The sequence below is a fragment of the Thrips palmi genome, unplaced genomic scaffold (assembly GCF_012932325.1).
Source record: "Thrips palmi isolate BJ-2018 unplaced genomic scaffold, TpBJ-2018v1 HiC_scaffold_7, whole genome shotgun sequence".
Classification (NCBI taxonomy): Eukaryota; Metazoa; Arthropoda; class Insecta; order Thysanoptera; family Thripidae; genus Thrips; species Thrips palmi.
In genome coordinates, this window is record NW_023144634.1 from 4821039 (window position 1) to 4842091 (window position 21053).

Sequence of the window (21053 nt, forward strand, 5' to 3'; positions counted from 1 at the left end):
CGCCCCCAGGCCCCCAGGCCAGCGCTGGACGTTCAGCTTCACAGGGTGGGCATTCATAACACGCCGACCACCCGCAGCAAGGCGGTCACCGTGCGGGGGCGGGGGCGGGGCGGGGGCGGCGGAGGGGCAGAAACAGTAGCGGGCGTGTCGAGAATGGCCGGGAACCATGAGGGGCGCGCGATTGAGTTAGGACAGAGCGCCGCCAGGGGCGCTGCCGGCGGTGGGTGCGGGACGGGGCGGGGGCGGCGGGGGCGGCCTGGGGGTGGCGGACAGGGGGGCGGCGAATGGCGAGTCTCGAGCTGGTGGGCTGGCGAGCTGGCCCAGTGCGCGGATCGTGTCGGCTGCGTGCGGCTGCCTGCTTCCTCTAGTCCGCGACGTCGTCCCGTCCGAGCTCATTCACTGAGGCTCCCCGAACGGCCGTCACGGCGCACCGGGCCCTGGCCGCCCTGCCTGGCTCATCTGGCCACCAGGCCCACCCGCCGACCCAGTGCTAGTCTCGCTGGACTCCTGCAGTGCTGCAGTGCTGCCTGCAGCGCCGCTGCCCCGCGGCCCCGCGGCCTCGCCGCCCACCCCCAGCTGGTATGGGCAACACCTTGCATGCAGTGTGCAGTCTGTGCAGTGTGCACTTGGTCCTTGTCAGTGTGGCGGTAGCACCGTAGCGCCGTAGCGGTGGTAGTTGTAGTGGCGGCTCAGCTAGCAGCTCTTGGTTTCCTTGTTGTCGTCCTCGTCGCGGTCCTCTTGCCCTGGCGGCCGCCGCTGTGCTTCCGTAGTGTGCTTGGTTGTGTTTCTCTTCCCCGCGGCTATCTGTCAGTGTGAGCGCGAGCCGCCGTGTGTCCCCAGGCTGCTGCCCCTCCCCTTACGCCCTGGCCTGCACCCTGCACCTGCACAACGAGGCCCGCTTCGTGACGACTCGGTCGCGCTGGGCAGCGAGGCAGCACCACACGGTCGACTGTGGAACCCCAGCCCCTTCGTGGCCCTCCCTCGCCCCACCTGCGACATCTAGCTAGCGTTGCCCGGCGAGCACAAGTCCCCCAATCGGCTGGCCAGACGTGCAGTGCAGGCTCGGCTGCACTTTTGGTTTTGTTGTTTGGTTGTCGTCGTCGTTGATGTTGGTTTGTTCCCTCTCGGGGACCAACCGCTCGGCGTCTTTGACTTTTCGTAGAACCGAAAGGAAAGCAACGACTCGCCGAGGAAGTCTTGACCGACCTATCGACCGGAATGGCGTGACAGCGGACGGGGTTTACTTCGTTTAGTTCCTCTTGGTTTTTAGTTTCGAGTTGTTGTTTTTGTTGGCGCCGTTGGCGCTGGTGGAGCGTTGGGGCTTGGGGCGCCGCTCGAGTTGGCGCGCACCGTGGTGCAATGTGACGCAACCTGTTTCCAAGAAAAAGATCGGAAGCACCCGCTGGTGATGGTCGTGTCGAACCCGGGTCCACTGCTCGGAAGCCCTCCACGCTGTGACCGCGGCTACCGCGTACCGCCGCCGTGCCGCGCAGCGCTGTCATATCACATAGGGTTCGCGCCGCGGGATGCGAGCAGAAGGGGAGTCGCGGGGGATGGCGGATTCAGGGGCTGTCGGGCTGACTCCAAACCAGTGCTGTCACTCTGTGTCACTCTCATACACACACTCGCCTACGGGACGCCGCATGAGTGCGGGGGAGACAGAGCGACGAAAGCACCGTCCGGGAGCAGCCTGCCGGCAAGGCCTGGCGGGGCGGAATACACGGTGCAGTGCATCGGAAGGAGGGGCGGCGCACGGCCGCATGCCTGATGGGGAGATTTGAAGCTCGCGCCGCGCGCTGAATCGCTATGCGGCACGCCCAGGGCACGCCCCGCAGCCCCGCCGGCCCCGCCCCCAGACAGTCACTGCATAATGCATGCACCCCGCCTCCCAGCTGATGCCGCCCCCGCTCCCCGCCCCGCCGCGCCCCGCCGGCCAGGGTCCCATTCCCGAAAAGATGGTGGCCGGCGCGTGGCCAGTGGCCGCGGCGCCGCGGCACTCGGTGAAACTTTTATGGGCCGTCGGCTCGGCCTCGGCCGTCGGCATGCCCGCCTCCCCGTGCGGGGAATTAATCAGCACGCCCCTTCCTGGAGCGCTCTCTCTCGCTCTCTCTCGCTGACGGAGTGGCCCGTGGCGGTCCGTGAGGGTTCGGAATCGGTCCTCTGCAGCAGCAGGAACTGCAATCAGCGCGTCTGAGGCCTCGTCCGTTTCGCCCTTCCTGCCCTTCGGCCCTCGCCCTTCGCCCTCGCCCTTCGCCCTCGCCCTTCGCCCTCGCCCTTCGCCCTCGCCCTTCGCCCTCGCCCTTCGCCCTCGCCCTCGCCCTCGCCCCCTCCCCGAGACCGAAGGTTCAAAGGCCTGTGAGGCATGCAAGCTGTAACGCTTTAATGCGACGCCAGTGAAGCAATCTCGGCCCTCCATGGAGGCTCCAGCCTCGGGGAGAGTGGCGCCCTCCACGTCCTCCAGTTGCAAGCCACCGCGTCCGCGTTCCGCCACCAGACTCGTTCCGAGAGATTCGTGGCTCTGTCTCTCTCGCACTCAGGGGGCGTCCCGTACAGGTGCGAGACAGACAGCGACGAAAGCCACTCGCGGAATCAGTCTACAGGCACGCCGCCGCCTTTTTCTATCTCTATCTCCGTCAAACATCGCGCTTTTCTCTACCTCTGTCTCTGTCAAACAGCGCAGCGCGCTTTGCAGCGGCTATCGCGGCCCCAGCGTAGAACACCCCAATGAAAGAGAGAGACAGAGAGGGAACGGCACCCGAACGGACCGGAAAGAGGCTTACCTTCCGCCAGTCGGGCCGCGTGGATTATTTTCGCCAACTGAAACGGCGTTGAACAGGTAATGAGGCCAGGCGGTGGGGGGTGGGGCCGGGGGTGACTGGGATGATCCGGGCCGGATCCGGATTGCACTGACGACGGCCTCTTAATCCGGTTAATGGTTAGTGTAGGCGAGCTGTCGGCCAGAGCTTCCAATCTCCGGTCGAGTGGCTGTCATTTTCACGGTGCTGCGGCCGCGCCCCGGGCGGGCGGGGGCGGGGGTAGGGAAAAAGGGGGGAGGGGGCGCGACGGCCCAGAACGGCCTGCAGTGCCTCCCTACTCCCTAATCACGACGGAAATTGTTCGTCCACTGCTCCGCTGCTTCACTGCTCTGGCGCACTGTCCGGACAACAGCGGAAGCAAGCGGAAGCGCCAGCGAAGGGATGAGAAATTCAGTCGCGGCGCGCAAACAATGGGACGGCACGAACGGCACACACACACACACACACACACACACACACACATACACGCACACACACACTCACACAGACGAAACTCGTCGGCACACAATAATGGAATTATTGAGGGCGCAACTCTGATGGAAAGCGGCCTCGTTGGCTCGTTTGTTCGCGACACAAAAGGCGAGAGCGCACTTCGCACTTCTGCCGGCGAGGATGGGGCGGGACGGGACGACCACGCGGACGGACACCGCAGCTTCGCGCTCTGTCCTCGTCCCGGAGAGAGACAGCGACGAAGCGCTGCGCGCTACAAGCCTTCTGCGTCAGCTCAAGTGGGCGGACAGTTGGAAAGACCGCCTGCGACTGTGGATGCGGACAGGTCACCCCCTTTGGCCGCGAGTTGCCTGCATGTCCACCACAGTGTCCTGCGGAGACTCTTGCGGAGACTGGTCAAGCGCACGCAAGAGGACAGAGACGGCCTCTGGGGGCTCTCTCTGTCTCTCTTGCACGCATCCCGGCGCTGATTAGAGGAACCTTGTGGGGCTCAACCGAGCAAGCTGTCAGCGAAGGGGGAGTGGAATGAAAGAGGGGGGGGCGCACTCGGCCGTGAACCGTGCGCTGGCGGGGCTGGGCGCTAGGTTGATGTTGTGCACACACGAGGTTTACCCGGATCAGTCTGGCCCAATCGTGCGGCCCGTGTGGGATAGTGTAGGACGGGCTGGGCCTCGGCCTCGGGCACCAGGGCCACGGCCAAAGGTCCGCTGGCACAGAGGCACAGAGGGACGGGGCCGCCACGGCACGTTCAAAGGACTGTCTACACCAAGGCGCGCGGAGAGACGGCGGTTGTTTGTTCCAGACATCGACGTCCCAAGCTGCCGAAACGGAAAACAAAATAACGCCCAAGGTCTATCGAGTCGCTTTTACAAGGCCCGGCCTTCCAAAACAGTGTGCACCCCCTTTGCCCTCCGCTGGTCCTGAGGTCCTGAGCCAGCCGAAGCGACTCTGCTGCATAATTGAAACACGGTTGCAACGCAGATCGCTTCCAAGTTCCAAGTTTGCCGCTGGCGCTGGTAATTGTATTTGTCAGGACCCGACCCCGGCCTGGCCCACCTGAACTGCGCCTGAACGCGCGGCACAAGCTTCAAACACGAGTAGTTCACGAGGTCGGGGACAACTTTGGGCCCCTGTTTCCATATTCCGGCTGCGCGGCTGTCCCCACGCCACAGAGAAGGAAGGGGGGACCTAATGCCCCTGGATTGGCCGGGGAGGGGGGGGGGTCGCAGCGTGGTGTGAGGCTGCCGCGTGCTAACTGCAAGTTCAGCGCGACGCGGCGGCGAGGCGGCGACGACCAGGACTGTCCGGGTTGGAATAACCTCTGGCACTGCGACGCCCGAGGCGACGCCCTGACACCGCCGCACGCGCCGCGACGCCGTCAGCCTGCCGACGCCAGGATCGTGGAGGCCGTGAAGGCGGTGAAGGCGGTGAAGGCGGTGAAGGCGGTGAGCGAGGGCGAAGTGGAAACCAACTCGCGGAATAGTCGGCCCACTGCCCACTGGTTCCTAGCTAGCGGCTATGGCGGCGGCTCACCACCGCCGCGCGGGTCTCGATAGCACTGTTTTTCCAGAAGGCACTCGGCCCGGCCCGACCCGACGATATCGCGCAGCGGGATGGTTCCGAACAGTACTTTCGTCGCTCTGTCTCTCTCGCACTCGTGGGGCGACTCGTTGGTGCGAGAGAGACAGAGCAGCCCGCTCAGCAAAGTCATTGTCGAGACTCGCGGCGGCGCGTCCTGCGCGTGTCTGCCCCGTTTCGAGGGCGCTCTATCTCTCTCCCTCTCTCTCTTTCTCTCGGCCGAATGGCCCGCCCCTTTTCCACAATAGCGATTTAGGAGGCAACTTTTTGATTAAACTGGAGCCAACGAGCCATAACTTTGCTTGTCTCTCTGTCTCTCTCCCTCCTCATTCCCAGTCCCAGATTGGAATCTGCGGCCGGAGCTAAGGCTCTTTGTTTGGCCCTTGCTTTGTTGGAAAAAATTATTGGAAAGACAGAGACAGACTGAAGCTCGGGGCATGCCGCACTGCCCAGATTGTACCTGGATTGGGGGGGGGGGGAAGGGAAATGCCTTGTCCTGCGGTGTAGAGAGAGACCTCCGATCAGCCCTGGAATTCCATTACAGCCCGGCTATTCTGGATTCCAGGCGGCAGGCCGGGCAGGCGGGTGGAAAGCCCGGGACGTGGAGCTAGGGTGTGCAGCCGGGCCGGAGAGCCTGGAAGGGTTGCTGGCCAGCACACTGCGATGGGAAATCGTTAATAACAGCGGCGTGCCGTGCAGGCCGAGCTGGCAGCCACCGGGGCCACCGCGCTACATATAGGGCGCCCTCTCGGACTTGTTGGCCGGCCGCGGGGCAGGCTGCGGTACACGACGAGCCACAGTCCGCGTGCCGCCGACGTGGAGATGAAGTGTTTGCTCCACGACCCCGAACAGCCTCCGCCAAGTCCGAGGGGCGGGGCGCGGCGGGGCGGGGCCCGACCACTTGTGGCTCGGGGCGGCGGAGGGACCCCCGTTCTGTTTCCACGACTTTTATTGCCGACCCCGGCTGGCTCTGGCCATGCTCTTGCCATGCTCTAGCTGGCTCGGTTGCAAATGGTTGCAACAAAAAGTGGCCGGTTGGATTGTGTCCGCGGCAACAGTTGTCTGACCCGAAGGGCGGAGGCCGAAGGCATTGCTCGCGGCGCGGCGTCCTCTGACGGCGAACAAAGGGACTTCCTTGTTTGATTTGTTTCCGGCGGGGCTGCCCGCTGCCCTCAGGGCTGCCGGCCTACATGCAGTGCCGCGGCTGGCTCGGCTCGCTGGGCTCGGTGCTAGACCGTCTCCATTGGCGGAGGAACGGCGAATTGGATTTGCAAATGGATTTACCTGTCACAGTTATGCGGCTTCTGGGCCACCCTATGCCATGTCCGATGCTGGCCGCCACCGCCTCCTCTGCCAGGGCCGTGTCGGGAGGGGGGACTAACGGAAAACGTCGATGAGTCGACTCGAGAGATTTTAGTGTACATGAAAGCTCACCATGTGCTTCTAGGAGTGGTTTTTGTAAGTATTTTGATCAAGTGTTTCACATCATAGTAACTTGGCGTGCTTAGTTTTTTTTTATCTTTTCTAAATTTGTTTTACCCCTTTTGGATTTGTTTACGATTACTAGTTTGTAGAGATGACAGCGCGATTTACTTCACCTGTGGATTTGTGGAAACAGTAGGCCTATTATACACTCGCTTTGTTCGCTTTACGGAATAGAGGAAGGGAAATCACGAAAGACTTTTAAATTTAAAAGTGAACTGTTGCTTCTTCACAAGGTGGGCCTATGATTTAAACTCTCAACGTGCATGATCTTCATTTGGCTTGTGGTGGCTTTCGATGTCTTAGAATCTTACAGTTTCAGTATTAACACCCTAGGTGATCAAAAAAGTTACAGTATAAGTTAACGCCCACTAGTTCTTAATCACACAAATTCTCAGTGTATTTAAAATTCACTAGTGCTGTACATATTTGGGCTTCAAGGGTACCTTATTCCTTAAATATTAAATTCTTCAGTTGAGACGTTCAGAAACTCTGTGGATTCTTGTTGTATGAGTTTAAGATTAAAGCATTTTCAAGCATAAACGTTTAAACTCTTGAGAAAATCATGGTGAGGTTGAGTCATCTGGGAGGGGTTGGGGATGAAATCCATTTCCGTCGTTCTGCCCCGAGATGCATGCTCCCTCGCCCATCTGCGGCATGAAGGGAGTGAAATCAGCAAATCAAGTCGCAGGTACGCTCCGCAAGCCAGCCAAACTTGGAACGGCAGCGGGAACTTCAAATACGAGCGGGCCAACCGGGTCTCGGCATCCGACCCGCGTCGCGTCGAGGCTCCCGGGTGAATCTAAATTGTTAACGAGGCCTGCATTGTCTCTGGAAGTTTGACGTACTAGTTTGAGCGGTGCAGGCGCCGCCGCCGACTCGTCAGCATCCGCTTCTGGAACTGTATAACTACGGTTCCAGGCGTTGGGGGCGCGTTCCGGGAGCTATCGATTGGGCTCGACTAACGTGATCTCGAACAAGATCTCGAACGAAGTTGGGCCGGAATCTGCCAGATGGCGCTGCGTTCCGTGTTCCCAGCGCTCAGCGGGCCGGAAGTTTATTCCTGAACCGGATCCAGGGAATGGCAAATCCCGAGGGCGGGGCGTCGCGCGGGCGTCGCGGGGGCGGTACATACTACATTCCGGCGTCTGCTCTCTTCCAGCTGCAGCTGTTGTTGTAAGGGCACTAGGGCACTGCCCTTGTCCCATGAGGAGGGAGGGGCGAGGCACCAGCCCTAGGCGCCCTAGCAGCCCCTGCAGCCCATCGGCATGGCGGCCAGCATGGCTGCCAACTCCCAGCGTCAATACAGGTGAGTCGGACCAGGCCTGCCAACGTGAGTCCCATGACAAGGAGTTCGGAGTGTATCAAGGGTCGCATGATAGTGGCATTACCCAGTCTCGTATTCCTTTTGTGGCTGCTCTGGAAGCTCTAGGGGCTTCAGGCCGCGCGGCGGTTCAGTTGGCAACAGTGTGGGTGCAGCGCGAAACGCGAAGCCTCGCTGGGCGGCGATTTCAAAGGGAGCTTCCTGAATGCCGAGCGAGCGGCCTGCGGATGACGTCCGGGACCGCTTGCTTCTTTTTGTACGTGGGCGGTGGGTTGCGGGGCGGGGCGGGGCGGGGCAGTGCGGCGCACCCTGCGTGTCCAGGGCGGGCTCCACTCCGAAAAGCACGCAATGCTGGGCGGGGATTCAAACCCGCTGCGCAGCACGGCCATCCGCTCGATCGAGATGCGCACGTGTTTCACCCTTCTCCTTTTCGCAACTTCAGTTTGGGACCCATGCGCAAACTACGTGACCAATTCCAACCCCGCCCCTCTTACCTAAGCCGCGGAGCCCCCACCCCCTGACCCGCCTCCCCCTCCTCCCCCTGCCCGATAACTACTCAAGACTCTGACCTTGGGAATGTGCAACCGGCCGACCCATCCCAAATCTCCTTCCCTCTCTCTCCCTCCCTCTCGAGTGCCGAGACGTACTGTCAGGACTGGCAGCGACGCCGTGAGGGATGGTAGTCCCAGAGCGATTCCACACACTGCTGCCCTGTCTCTCTCACACGGGACGTCCCGTGAGTGCGAGAGAGACAGCGCGACGACAGCAGTGAGTGGAATCGCTCTGCCGGCCCCGTCCGTGGCCGCGTGGTGCTACCAGTGCGGTTTCCGACGTCCGGACACCCAGCTCGCCGCAAACCCTAAACCTTAAACCGACCGCGGGCGCCATGGGGGCGGCGGGACCACCGCAGACCCCGACGGCTGGCCTCATCCTGGGCGGTCCCCTCCCCGTGCACGTGCGGCGTGGGGGGCTGGGCCGGGCTGGGCCGTATTTCGCGAAATTGCTTCTCATGGCTGGCTGCGCTGCTGCTCTGCTGCGCTCCATCCGGCTTCTTAATTAATTATCCCTACACTGTGTGGGCCTGGGCCTGCCTAGGCCCGGGTCTGGGTCCCCGGCTGGAGTTACACGGTCATTGTCGTTCTGCCGCCCCACTAAATTCAAATTCCGGACAGTCACGGCAAGGGGCGGAGGTCGGCCGTGCCGTGACGCCACAAAGACGGCCCGGGACGAGTACACCGCTCGGGGCGTGGCGTGGGTTCATACATCGTCGTTCAAACCAATTGCCAGTAGGTCGGAAAACGTTGATCGATTTCGCAACGTTTAATTTCGTGTCGAATTTTAATCATGCACGGGAACGGGGTCGGCCGCGCGGGCGGTCTCTCGCATGGCCAGGCCGCTCCAATGTCGGGCTCTTGATTGCTTCTCTTTGATTCGCTTGATCGATCTAGCTCGGGGGCGGAGGTCTTGGTGGTCGAGGTCGAGGTGGCGGAGGCCGTGGTGGTCGACGCCGTGGTGGTCGACGCCGTGGTGGTTGACGGCGTGGAGGTCGCGGCCGTGGTGGTCGTAGTCGTGGTGGTGGAGGTCGTGGCGGACGAGGCCGTGGTGGTCGAGGCCATGGTGATCGCGGCGGGCCTCGTTCGACGTGCAGCCCGCTCCGTTCAATCGGCCGCCTGTCACGCTTCTCAAAGTGTAAGGCGAGCGGGCCTGGCGTGGACTTGACAGTACACTGTCGCCACGCGCTCCCTTTCCCTGCAGGGCATGCCGCAAACGCCGAGGGCTCCGAGTCCATCTTTCCAGTCCTCGGAGGCTCGCTCAGTCACTCACATTGATTGAACGACACAATGCCCGCGGGGCTCGCGCAAACTCGGCCAAAGGATTGCATGACAAGAAAGGGAGCGGAACACAAACACAAAAGGGGGAGGGAGAGGGAAAAGAAAGCCGCTTACACCGGGCGGGGACAAGTTTTCCGCGGCGCGGCTCAAGTCGCCTTCCGTTGGCGCTACGGAGGACGCTGAGGGCGCAGCCGGCATTGCCGCACTGTCTGCGATTCTCTATTCTCTGTCCGGAAGTCCGGAATGTTTCGGACGACTTGCCGCGCCGCCCCGCGCCGCCCCGACGCCTCGACGGCGAAGGCCCGTCGCTTGTTCTCCCTTGACTCAATCTGGCTGCGCGTCGGCGCGGCGTCGTCGTCGCCACCTCGACAGTAACAAACTCATTTAAGGGTGGCTGCTCTCAAACCCAATGACGGACTGCCCCCGGGCCCCAGGCCTTGTCCCAGGCCTTGTCTCCCAGGCCCTCCCCTGCTCGCCCTGCCCGGCCTGCTTGTCGTCAACAGGTTGGATGTAACTCTCTGACGTCAACCCCCTGCTGCTGCTGTTGCTTTGTTAACGAACAAGACCCACTAGCACGTGAAGGAGCCCAGCTTTGAGGTCAGCAGCGCGTTACTAAAGTTATTTTAGTGTTTTAATCATAATGGAGAACGTATTATAATACCTCGTGTACCACATAGTGCTTAGTGTTTTTTCTTCTTCCTTGTTCTTGTGGTAATTGTCGTGCACTTATATCGGTCCTGTTGGTCTTTGTTGGTTTTGGAGCCAAGGTCATGTGCTTGTGTTTTGTGTCGTGTGTCTGTCTGTCTGTGTCCGTTTGTCTGTGTCCCTGCTTGCACGGGGAGAGGGGTTCGTTTGCGCGAGCGTGTGTACTGTACAGGCCAAAGTCTTAACAACCACTACCACTGCGACTTTAATGGCTGGGGATATTCACCCCCACCATTCCCCTCCCCTTTCCCCTTGTCCTCTGCCTTCCCCGCCCCCTCCCCCTCACCTCGCCCTTCCGAACGGTGTGGTGGCACTCAAGGACACGGCCAGCGCGGCCCAGCGCGGCCCAGTGCGGGGTGGGGGTGGGAGCGACTAAGCCCTTTGTCTTTCTCTTTCTTTCTCGCTCCGCCGGCCGCGCTGCCGCCTGTGGAGTCGAGGGTAGGCAACGCGAACGCAGCGCCGCACCCGTGGCGAGCGGGACTGCCTACCCTGGACTTGGCAGGCGGCGACGGCGGCGACCCCCACGGTGGGCCAGGAGGCGGCCGAGACTCTAGACGCGTTTTTACCTCCGGAGTCGCTAAATGGGACTCGAACCGAACGTGTGACCCCACCAATGGATTCCTCGTCCGGAGAGCAATCCATTGGTGGGGTCACACGTTCGGTTCGAGTCCTTTTTTGCGACTCAGGGGCTCAAAACGCGTGTAGAGTTTTGGCCGCCTCCACCGGTCTTCTGGCCCACTGTGCCCCCGAGGCTCGACTCCCCGGCTCGCGGCTGCAGCCTTGGCGGCCTTGGCGGCCTTGGCCTGCGTGTCGCTCGCCCCGTCCCGCCGTCCCGCCGTTCCGGTGGGGCCGGTCGTCCGACTGTCCGGCTGTCTAGCTGTGTGTGGCGTGAAGAGCGCAGGGCGAGGGCAGGCCGAGTCCAGCCGCCCAGCCGCCCAGCCCAGTCCCAAGGGCCACCGAGGACTAGCCAGCCCTCCACGAGGCTGCAGACTGAGAGTCGTTTTCGTCGCTCGGTCTCTCTCGCACTCATGGGGCGTCCCGGATGGGTGCGAGAGAGGCCGAGCGCCGAAGACAACGACCCTCGGAATCAGTCTGCTGGGGTCGGGCGGCCCCTGTGGTCCCTGCGGTGGCGGTGCGGTGATTCGGGCAGCTGGACTCGGCGTGGGCGGGGCGGCGGGCGGCGGTCCCAGAGGTTCGCCAACGCCCACGCCAGGCTGCCCTCCAGGACATCCTGCGGGACGAGACCCCCAGGACTGGCTATTTGCATTCCGGTTCCAGGGTTCTAGTGGAGGGCCGGCGCGGCTGCCGACGCCAGCTTCGTTTCCTGGAAGAAGGATTACTCGGGCGACAGCGCCGCCGCCGTGGCGGTGGACAGATGGCACCGCTCGACGGCCACGTCATCTGTACGGCCATCTGGGGCCGGACGCCGAGCGGGGCGGGGCGCGCAGATTGGGCCGTTCGACTCGGGGTGACCGAGGTGCTGGCTCAGCTGGTTGGTTGGGGTGACCGTCTGACAGTGAAGGGGAGGGTTCGCACCTGGAGGCTGAAGGGCACGGCGGCACGGCGCGACGCCGGGCGTGTGGAATTCCACCACAGGCTCGAAGCCCGAACCGAAGGCCGCACAATCGGGGAAGGAGTGACCTGCGGTGCCCTTTGGCCGTCCTCGTCGGCGCCCTCGGCCCCTCCAGCGGCCCTTCAAGGGCGGGGCGTTGCCCAGGGCCAGGGCTGCCTCATGCCGCCCCACAGGCCGCCGCCCTGCCTCTCGTCACACCGCCGCCGCGCCGAGCGAGGGGCGGAGGGGCGGAGGGGCGGTCGCGTCACCAGGGCCGCGAGGCCGCGAGGCCGTGAGGCCGTGATAGGATGGCGTAAAAGCGGAGCGTAAAGATAGCGGCCAGCGGCCCGCCGATAACTTTATCGCTGTCGCGGTGGCATTGTTCGCAGCGCGAGACAGCCCCCCCCCCCCCACACACACACTCACACACACACGCGCGCGTGACTGGAAGCACCTCCTGGACAGCGGAGCGGTTCACAACCTTCTCTGGCATGGCGTAATTGATGGTCGTAATTGAAAATGGTCCACTTTCCGTGCCGGAATGGGAGAGGTGCTTCCCGGCAGCTTCCCGGTGCCCCTTTGTCGCGGCCGATGGCGCGGCCGATGGCGCTCCGTGGACAGGCGCCCTGGGACAGCCGGCGTAATTAGCATTCCCCGAGGCACCGTAAGTAATCGCAGTGGGCGAGACGAAGACAGGGGGCCCGGCACCGCGGCCCCGGCACCGCGGCGGGCTGGTCGGAGCTTCCTTCTAGAAGACCCTCTTCTGAGGCTCCGCCTCCGCTCCGCCGCGCCGTTCAAAATCCCATCTTCTCCGCCGAGGCTGCCGTCGCCGTCGCGCCTCTCCGGGAAGTGGCGGCTTATTGAGAGATGGACGTCGCGCCGATTGCTGCAGATTGCAGGATGATGGTGACGGCCAGGCCGCCCCGCCCCGCCCCGCCCCGCGCCGTGGCCCTGCAGGTGGCGCTGGCCGGAGCCCGCCCGCGCCGCCCCGCTGCCACCCCCCGCCCGCCGCACCAGCGACGCCCGCACCACCCGCCGCCGCCCCGCGGCCGCAGGGCGCTGGGTAGGAAGCCGCGTTTCAGGCACAGGGCCCGGCGCAGGCGCGGGTAGGCTTTCTGGCGCCGCCTGCTCCACAGCACAGCTGATACCGGAAATTGCGTCCGGAGTCCCCACGCGGGCCGCGCCGTGCCGCGCCTAGCCGAAGGCGCGGACCAATTTCAATCAATTTATAGATTGTGTTTGTCTGGTCGTGCCTTGGTAGACTATTACCCCTCCCTCCGCTTGATCTCGCCCCAAACCGCCTCGCCATCAAGGATGCCGCCATCATGTCGTAATAACCGTTCGTCAACTTTCAAGGGCTTAGCAGCCGGGCGCGGCGCGGCGCGGCGTTGGCGCTACTTTCATATTCGGCGGCGGCGCCTCCCCCGTCGCTGCGAATCCGAATCTGAATGCTGTTCCTGGCTGGCGAAGTTTCGATGCAAATTTCTTCTCCGCTGCACACGGCCACGGCGCATGCACCGCGTGGGGAGGGGGAGTGGCGGCGAGGTGCGTGGGGAATATGGGAATACGAGAACGCGCGAGGGGAGAGAAGGCAGGGGCACATCGGGTACATGCAAACAGGCGAATCTCCCGAAAGGAAATAGCATTGAAATAGCCCGCTGGCAGTGCCGCCGCGGCATATGGAGGTATCGCCAAGAAGGAGGCGGCGCTGGGGCTCTCGTGCGCGCGTGCCTCTGCATGCTGGAGGCTGGCAAGCTGGCAATGGCTTGGAAGAAGCAACGACCATTTCATCACCCCCATCCCCGATCCTTTTTTCTTTTCCTTTTCCACGCTCCGCAGCCATGTGTCAATCCACTCAAAGACTCCTTCCCTCGAGCCAGGTTTAGCTTTCCGCCTCACGTCGCCCCTTCTTGGCCTGCTTGGCCTTCTCGGACCCTGGAGCCGTCAGGCTGGCACGCCGGCGGCGCCCTCATTTCGATGAGGCTGATGCGCCACCGGGGCAAATCCGGGCCTTGCCCTCCAGCGGCGCGATACACAGCTTCCACCCAGCCAGTCTCCAGCCAGCCCCCAGCCAGCCCCAGCCAGCCCCAGCCCCCCCAGCCAGCCCCCAGCCAGCCCCCAGCCAGCCCCCAGCCAGCCCCCAGCCAGCCCCCAGCCAGCCCCCAGCCAGCCCCCAGCCAGCCCCCAGCCAGCCCCCAGCCAGCCCCCAGCCAGCCCCCAGCCAGCCCCCAGCCAGCCCCCAGCCAGCCCCAGCCAGGAGCCCCAACCCCCTCGTGGCTCCAGCCGCCATCCAATCCCGCCTCGCGACGCTGCAACCTCCACCCCCGCCCGCTCACCGCTGCTCCAGGCGCTGGGAGCAAACTTCTCTCGCCGCGGTGCGCGTCGAGCAAAACGCCCCGCCTTCCTGAAAGCAAACTTGCAGCCGTCCTGCCTTTTATGCGCTGCTTGTACCACGATTGAAATGGCTGTTGCAGAACTCGTTTGCCCGCCGCCCAGATCCCTACCGGGGACATCTCCCTGTGGTCCATTTTGAAGAATGCCATCGGCAAGGAGCTGAGCAAAATCACCATGCCGGTCGGTTTCAACGAGCCGCTGTCCTTCCTGCAGCGCATGACGGAGTACATGGAGTACGCCCACCTGCTTCGCCTGGCCTCGGAGCAGGATGACCCCATCGCGCGGATGCAGGTGAGACCGCGGGTTCAACACCCGGCGCTTTTTTTTTGTCAAGATGTTTGGCGAGTTTATTTTCGTGTTGGCGCGGCGGAGCGCTGCCTGTGACACTGGTTGCCGGTGGCCCGGCGATGGCCCGGCCGATGGCCGCCTGATGGCCGTCCCCTCCCAACCCGCGGCACTTAATGGTGGGACAGCAATTAGGGCGCTGATGGCCCCGCCGGCAATCAAAATCGCATAACGCTTTTCGCAACCTCCCCACAGTGGGCCAGAAGACCGGTGGAGGCGGCAAAAATTCTAGACGCGTTTTGAGCTCCAGAGTCACTGAACAGGACTCGAACCGAACGTGTGGCCCCATAAATTGATTGCTCTCCGACGAGGAATTCATTGGTGGGGTCACACGCTCGGTTCAAGTCCAATTTAGCCAAGTCCAAGTTCAAGTTTAGCCACTCTGGAGCTCAAAACGCGTCTAGAATTTTTGCCGCCTCCAGCGGTCGTCTGGCCCACTGTGCCTCGGGGGGACGCGATGAAAAGTTTGGCCATTTCCCCCGCTGGATGAAGCGTGAACGGACGTGTAACGTGTGTTGTGTGTTGTTGCGGCCCGCAGTACGTGGCCGCCTTCGCCGTCAGCGCCCTGGGCTCCAACTGGGAGCGCCCGGGCAAACCCTTCAACCCGCTCCTGGGCGAGACGTTCGAGCTGGAGCGCCCCGAGTTCAGGTGAGTACCAGCAGGCGCAGGTGCACACACACACACACGCCGTGCCCCACTTTGGCGGCCCATCCCTTTGATGAAGTAGTTTTAATTGCGTTCCCCGTCGTGTCGAGGCGCTGCCTCTGCCTCTCATCATCTCGCCCGCGTCACGCCGCGTCGTCCTCCTCGCTTCTTTCTTAAGATTCATTTCCATTCCTCTCACGGCGCCTCTCGGCGGGCCGATTAGTCCAGCAGCCTGGAAAACGGGGGGGGGGGGAGAGAGAGAGGGGGAGAGAGAGAGAGGAGAGAGAGAGAGAGAGAGAGGGTGGATAGGAAGAGGGAAGGACGGGCAGGAAGAGTGCCGAGAACGGCGAGCCAAGTGGAGCAGCTGCTCCGCGAACAGAACAGGTGGCGGCTCGCGGCTGCAGACTGATTCCGAGCGCTGCTTTCGTCGCTGTCTCTCTCGCACCCTTACGGGAGGCCCCATGAGTGCGAGAGAGACAGAGCGACGAGAGCAGCGCTCGGAATCAGCCCGGCGCGGCGGCGGGCGGGCGGAGCGCCGGCGAGGTAGGCCGCCAGAGCCAAGTAGCGCACTCGTGTGGAGCACGTTGCCTACGCCACGGTTCGCAGGCGCTCGCTCGCCTGGCTGCCACTGCCACTGCGAGGCGAGACGCACCGGGGCCAAGGAGAGAGGAGAGGGGGGGGGGGGTCTGTCGAGAGCCGACCAGAGAGGGAAACCGTGTTGATAAAGGGCGCGCAGATTCAATATGAAGAGTAGCGAGTGCGGAGGTTGTTTGCCGAGTGGCTTCGTGTGTTCGTGTTCTCGAAGGGCGCGGACTCGGGGGCACTGCTGTTGGCTTGGCGTCGGCGAGGACGTCGGAGATGGCGGCCTTCAAGAGCACCACAGGGGAACAAGACCCGCTCAAGAAAGCCTGGACGCGTGTAAACAATAAAGAGTCGTGACTTTCAAGTAACGTGGGCTCCCTCGATTTCGGTCGCTGTGTATGGGACTCGTGACCGGCCGAGGCAGGGAACGTCTGCAGTGTAGGAGTGCGGGCGGCAGCGCAGGGCGCAGGGCCGCAGGGCAGCATGAATAGCCGAGGCCGGGCCCAGCCGGGCCAGACTGGAGGGGGCTGTTTGTGCCAGTCTGCCGATAGCTCATACAAAAGGCATTCTCTGGTCGACCACTCTGCGCTGGGACGGATTAGGCCCCACGGCCCCCACCGAGGCCCCCACAGCCCCACGGTCACTGGCAGGGGCATAGGGGCGGCGCTCAGCGGAGGGAGAGAGCGTCAGAGTCAGACAGACAGACAGACAGACAGACAGACAGACAGACAGACAGACAGACAGACAGACAGACAGACAGACAGACAGACAGACAGAGGCATTGGGCGACTCTGCGTTTTGGATTTTGCGTTTTGTTTGGCGCCACTGACTTGCCCTGTTGTTGTGTGCCCGCAGGATCATTTGCGAGCAAGTGAGCCACCACCCTCCGGTGTCGGCCTTCCACGCCGACAGCGAAAACTTTGTCTTCCACGGCTCCATCCACCCCAAGCTCAAGTTCTGGGGGAAGAGCGTCGAGATCCAGCCCAAGGGCACCGTCACCGTCGAACTGCCAAAGTGAGTACCGCCCTGCCGGCGGTGAAAGTTGGCCTTCCCTTCCCCGCCTCGAACCACCACGTCAGGCCTGTCAGGCGGCGCGTCTCCACGAGTGTTTCTTTGTCTGGCAAGTGTTTTATAGTGTGCTTTCGGCCGTGTTTGTTTTGCCAGGTGGAAGGAGGCCTACACCTGGAACAACGTCTCGTGCTGCGTGCACAACATCATCGTCGGCAAGCTCTGGATCGAGCAGTACGGCACCATGGAGGTCGTGAACCACAGCACGGGTGAGTCATCCAGTCCACTGTTTGCACTGCGAGCCGAGTGCGTCCTTGTAGTGAGTGAGCGATAACGGTCCGCCCGCCTGCCCCCAGGCCACCGCGCCATCCTGGAGTTCAAGTCGGCCAGCTGGTTCTCCAAGGACCTCCACCGCGTGGAGGGCTTCATCGTCGACAAGGAGTGAGTATCGCGCCAGGCGACGCGGTTAGTGCAGAGATATACTTGGAATGCTGACTTATCCACCGTTTCCTTGCAGCAAAAAGAAAATCAAATTCATGTACGGCAAGTGGACGGAGATTTTCCGAGTGACCGACCCCCAGTCGTACGAGGACTACTTGAAGGAGAACGCTCACAAATTCAGGTGAGGCGCTGGCCACGGCCTTGGCGACGGCCCCGCGAGGATTCGCCCATCCTCCTCTCATTTGTCTTGGCGTTCCACTGTTTGCAGGAGCGACGACAAAAAGAGCAAATCGGACAAGAGTGACAACAGCCCCGCCCACACCCCCAGGAGAGTCCTGGCCAAGCTCAACTCGCTCAAAGTCAGTCCCTTCAGGGCCAGCGTCAGCACTGACGTAAGTTCCACCTGTTTTATTTAATTCACCCTTTTTAACGCCCGAAACCGACTGAAATGACGGTCCCTGTTTCTTTCCCTCAGACGGATGACGGCCCCGAGGAACCCCCGGAGGGAGACATCCCGGCCAGCGACTCGACCTTCTCCATCGACATCCCCAACTCCGTGACGCTGTGGGAGGCGGACCAGCGGCCGGAGAACAGCACCGACGTGAGTCAGAGGGGAACCCTGGGGGAACCGGAGCACAGTGGGCCAGAAGACCGGTGGCGGCGGCCAACATTCTAGACGCGTTTTGAGCCCCAGATTCGCTAAATGGGACTCGAACCGAGCGTTTGCCCCCACCAATAGATTGCTCTCCGAACGAAGGAATCCATTGGTGGGGTCACACGTCCACTTCGAGTCCCATTTAGCAACTCTGGAGCTCTAAACGCGTCAGTTTTGGCCGCCTCCACCGGTCTTCTGGCCCACTGTGCGGAGGCTGCAGGGGGCGAAGCGGGGCCAAGAAAGAGCCGCGCTCGCCAAATAAAGCCTGCTCTGCATTTTAATGAGAATTTTTCTTTTATTCAGTACTACAATTTCACGCGTTTCGCCATGGCCCTAAATGAGATGGACGACGACATGAGGGCCAAACTTTGCCCCACTGATAGCAGGTGAGGAGAAAAAACCGTTTACTTTTCATTCTCATTCTCCTTAATGAGGGAATGAATGAATGAATGCGGCAACTTTAACGTTGTGGCTTGTTTGACTTTGCCGCGCTGCCGCCCTGCAGACTGCGGCCCGACATCCGCAAGCTGGAGGAGGGGGACGTGGACGGCGCGGCCACGGAGAAGACCCGCCTGGAGGAGAAGCAGCGCGGCCGCAAGGCGCGCAAGGACAAGAGCTCCAAGAAGGAGGAGAAGTGGAAACCCAGGTCGGAAAGCCTTTGCAAACACCCCAAAACAAAACGAACCCTCCGTTTCTGGTTTTTATTGTTTTCCAACGCCTTTTCACCGTGATGCCCCTACAGGTGGTTCGCTTTGGGCACCAACCCTCACACGAACCAGGAAGACTGGCTGTATCAGGGAGGCTACTGGGACCGCAACTTCTCGCAGCTCGAGGACATCTTCTAAGCCCTCGGCCGCGTGTTGCGGCCTCGCGGGCCGTCCTGCCGGTTACTGCCCGCCGCGGGACTTCCCCACCGCGGGACTTCCCCACCGTGGGACTTCCCCACCGTGGGACTTCCCCACCGTGGGACTTCCCCACCGTGGGACTTCCCCACCGTGGGACTTCCCCACCGTGGGACTTCCCCACCGTGGGACTCCCCCACCGTGGGACTTCCCCGCCGAGGGACTTCCCCGCGCTGACCAATGCTGTGCGCTGGCTGCTGTCGCTGGCGTCGGCACGGTGTCTCTGGACCATTCTGGCCACGACACTGGAGTCGGAGTCCGCGAAGGCGACTGTGCCTCTCTCCGCCTAGCCAGGTGCCGCTCCGGGAGTGAAGTGAAGTGACTTGTGCGATGTCGGCGGCTTCGGACTGAAGACCGCACCGCCGCAGCACCCCAAGCCCGGCAGCGACAAAGCCGTGAGGCGGACGAGACACTGTTTCAGTGAACGTCGACTCGGCCGTGCAGCTGTGTAGCACTGGCGGCACGGATTCCGAGAGTCGCTTTCGTCGCCCTGTCTCTGTCGCACTCATAGACCATCCTGTATAGGTGCGAGAGAGACAGAGCGACGGAAAGTCTCTCGGAATAAGTCCACAGGGAGCACAGCTTAGCTGGAGAGTGGAGAGGAGCAGTCTGTCACTCCCAAGCCCCGCGCAAGCCATTGCCTTCAAATGCCAACGAATCAACTGTTATTCCGTTTCCGATTTTAAGCCAACTAGTATGCCCTCCCAACAGCCCCACCAGCTCTGGACTGAGTGGCGAGATCCGAACAATATGCAAAATGAATGGATTCGAATAGATGACTCTTACGCGTGTAGTTATTTTCAATAAGACAATAAGAAGAGCATCGCTAGGACTTGAATACGTAAAGGAAACGGTGTTTCTCAAGAAGTCCAGTTGGAAGTGTGACTGACATGAAAATATGCAACATGGGCTTCAACTCAAACCGCCATTTGATTATCACGCTCAATAGTTCAGCAAAGGTGCCCACATATCCTTGATTTTGCTTCCTGGTTGACTTATAAAAAATGGCCTCCTATATCTTAAATAGAAAGCTACCTATGTACTTAGTAATTGATGTATTGTCACATACCTCGATTAATATTCAAAATTATATTGAAAAGAAAATATGAAAATATGTTAGGTGTGACTGTATCACACAATGAGGAAGGTGCAAACTTCTAGTCAATAGGGATCATTGCATCCTAAAACGCTCATACGCATAGGATGACAGACTTTTAGAAAGCCTTATTCTAAGCAGAAAGTGCCAGCGAGCATATCATTATTGGCACAACAAGGGGATAAAACTGCATGGGGCTTCAGAAAAGAATGTTGTTAGTACTAACTATTCCTGAGGAATGGTCATGTTAAAATTATTGTAACATAGAGGTGTAATGCCACTCTCTTGTTAGAGCTATGTAGACACTGTGTCATGAATCGAACTATGCATCCATCATCAAATTTAAAAGCACTATGCGTTATTTATCTACCTGCCAATCCATTGTACCTGTATCCTGAACCAAATGGATGTATCCCTATTTTTGGACATCTAATTGTAAATAATGTAAGTAGGATTCCTAGGAGAAAATCAAATTCTTGAATTCTGCATCAAAACTAAATATACTGGCAGAATTTTATAAACAAAAAACAAACATAAACAGAGACAATTAACAGTTCCTTTTACAGTTAAAGAAGTAAAAACAAAATCTGAGTTGCTCTTTCATGTAAACAGAGCAGCATTAATTTGTTTTTTGTTTCTTTTACATGGATGCTTGGAAGCTAATGCATTAGACGTCTTCTAGAGTTCTATGTCTGTGCTGCAAAATCAAATTGATTATATTACCAGGGCTGTGACCTGTTCAGATTTGGCAACATTTCGTTCCTTAGATTCTTTGATGACTTGTTAAGAGCTGATTAAAAAAGAAATCGCTACTCAGTTAACCAGATTCGACCAATGTAGAACTTAGCCAGTAAGAGTCGAAACAAATATGAAGCAATTAAAGTGGAGTGGAAACCCTAGCGAGCCTTCTCAGCACAAAAGCCTGGCTCCATGGCCTCAAGTTCTTGTAGAATTGTGACACTCTAGATTTTGTGTGCAAAACTCTTAGAGCTATGTTGTGTTTCTGTGAGTCGAAAAACGATTATGTCATCTTCAATGTTCTACAGCTTACATCTTTTATTTTTAGTAATAAAATCGTAATTTTTAATAACAACTCGTTATGTCAGTGAAATGGCATCCCATTCCTGCATACATAGACGCGTAGAACCGTCTTGTTGCTGTCTACCACCAGGCGCCCGAGCAAGGGTCTTTCTGCACAGTCGTCTCCTCACACACACATCGCCGCTCGCTTCAAACACTACGCGCG

General features: G+C 60.5%; 1 protein-coding gene across 2 annotated transcripts; it reads left to right on the forward strand.

Annotated features, from left to right (window-relative positions):
- Positions 1-337: 337 nt before the first annotated feature.
- Positions 338-20900, forward strand: LOC117652134 (oxysterol-binding protein-related protein 2). Of its 2 annotated transcripts, XM_034396797.1 has the most exons (13): positions 338-579; positions 7489-7635; positions 14214-14424; positions 15017-15126; positions 16561-16719; positions 16870-16982; positions 17070-17154; positions 17231-17335; positions 17423-17546; positions 17630-17755; positions 18113-18195; positions 18315-18455; positions 18552-20900. In XM_034396797.1, the coding sequence occupies exons 2-13, from the start codon at positions 7595-7597 to the stop codon at positions 18652-18654; spliced, it is 1401 nt and encodes a 466-aa protein (XP_034252688.1). In that variant the 5' UTR covers positions 338-579; positions 7489-7594; the 3' UTR covers positions 18655-20900. The 2 variants fall into 2 exon arrangements, with proteins under 2 accessions (XP_034252688.1, XP_034252689.1); XM_034396798.1 differs by lacking the exon at positions 7489-7635.
- The last annotated feature ends 153 nt before the right edge of the window (positions 20901-21053 follow it).

What these genes read in the sequence shown, in the direction of transcription:
- LOC117652134 (XM_034396797.1), top strand. Translation starts at nt 7,595, where the DNA reads ATGGCGGCCAGCATGGCTGCCAACTCCCAGCGTCAATACAG. An exon ending in ACCCCATCGCGCGGATGCAG is followed by an intron (nt 14,425 to 15,016) that starts GTGAGACCGCGG and finishes TGCGGCCCGCAG; the next exon opens with TACGTGGCCGCCTTCGCCGT. An exon ending in GGCTTCATCGTCGACAAGGA is followed by an intron (nt 17,155 to 17,230) that starts GTGAGTATCGCG and finishes GTTTCCTTGCAG; the next exon opens with CAAAAAGAAAATCAAATTCA.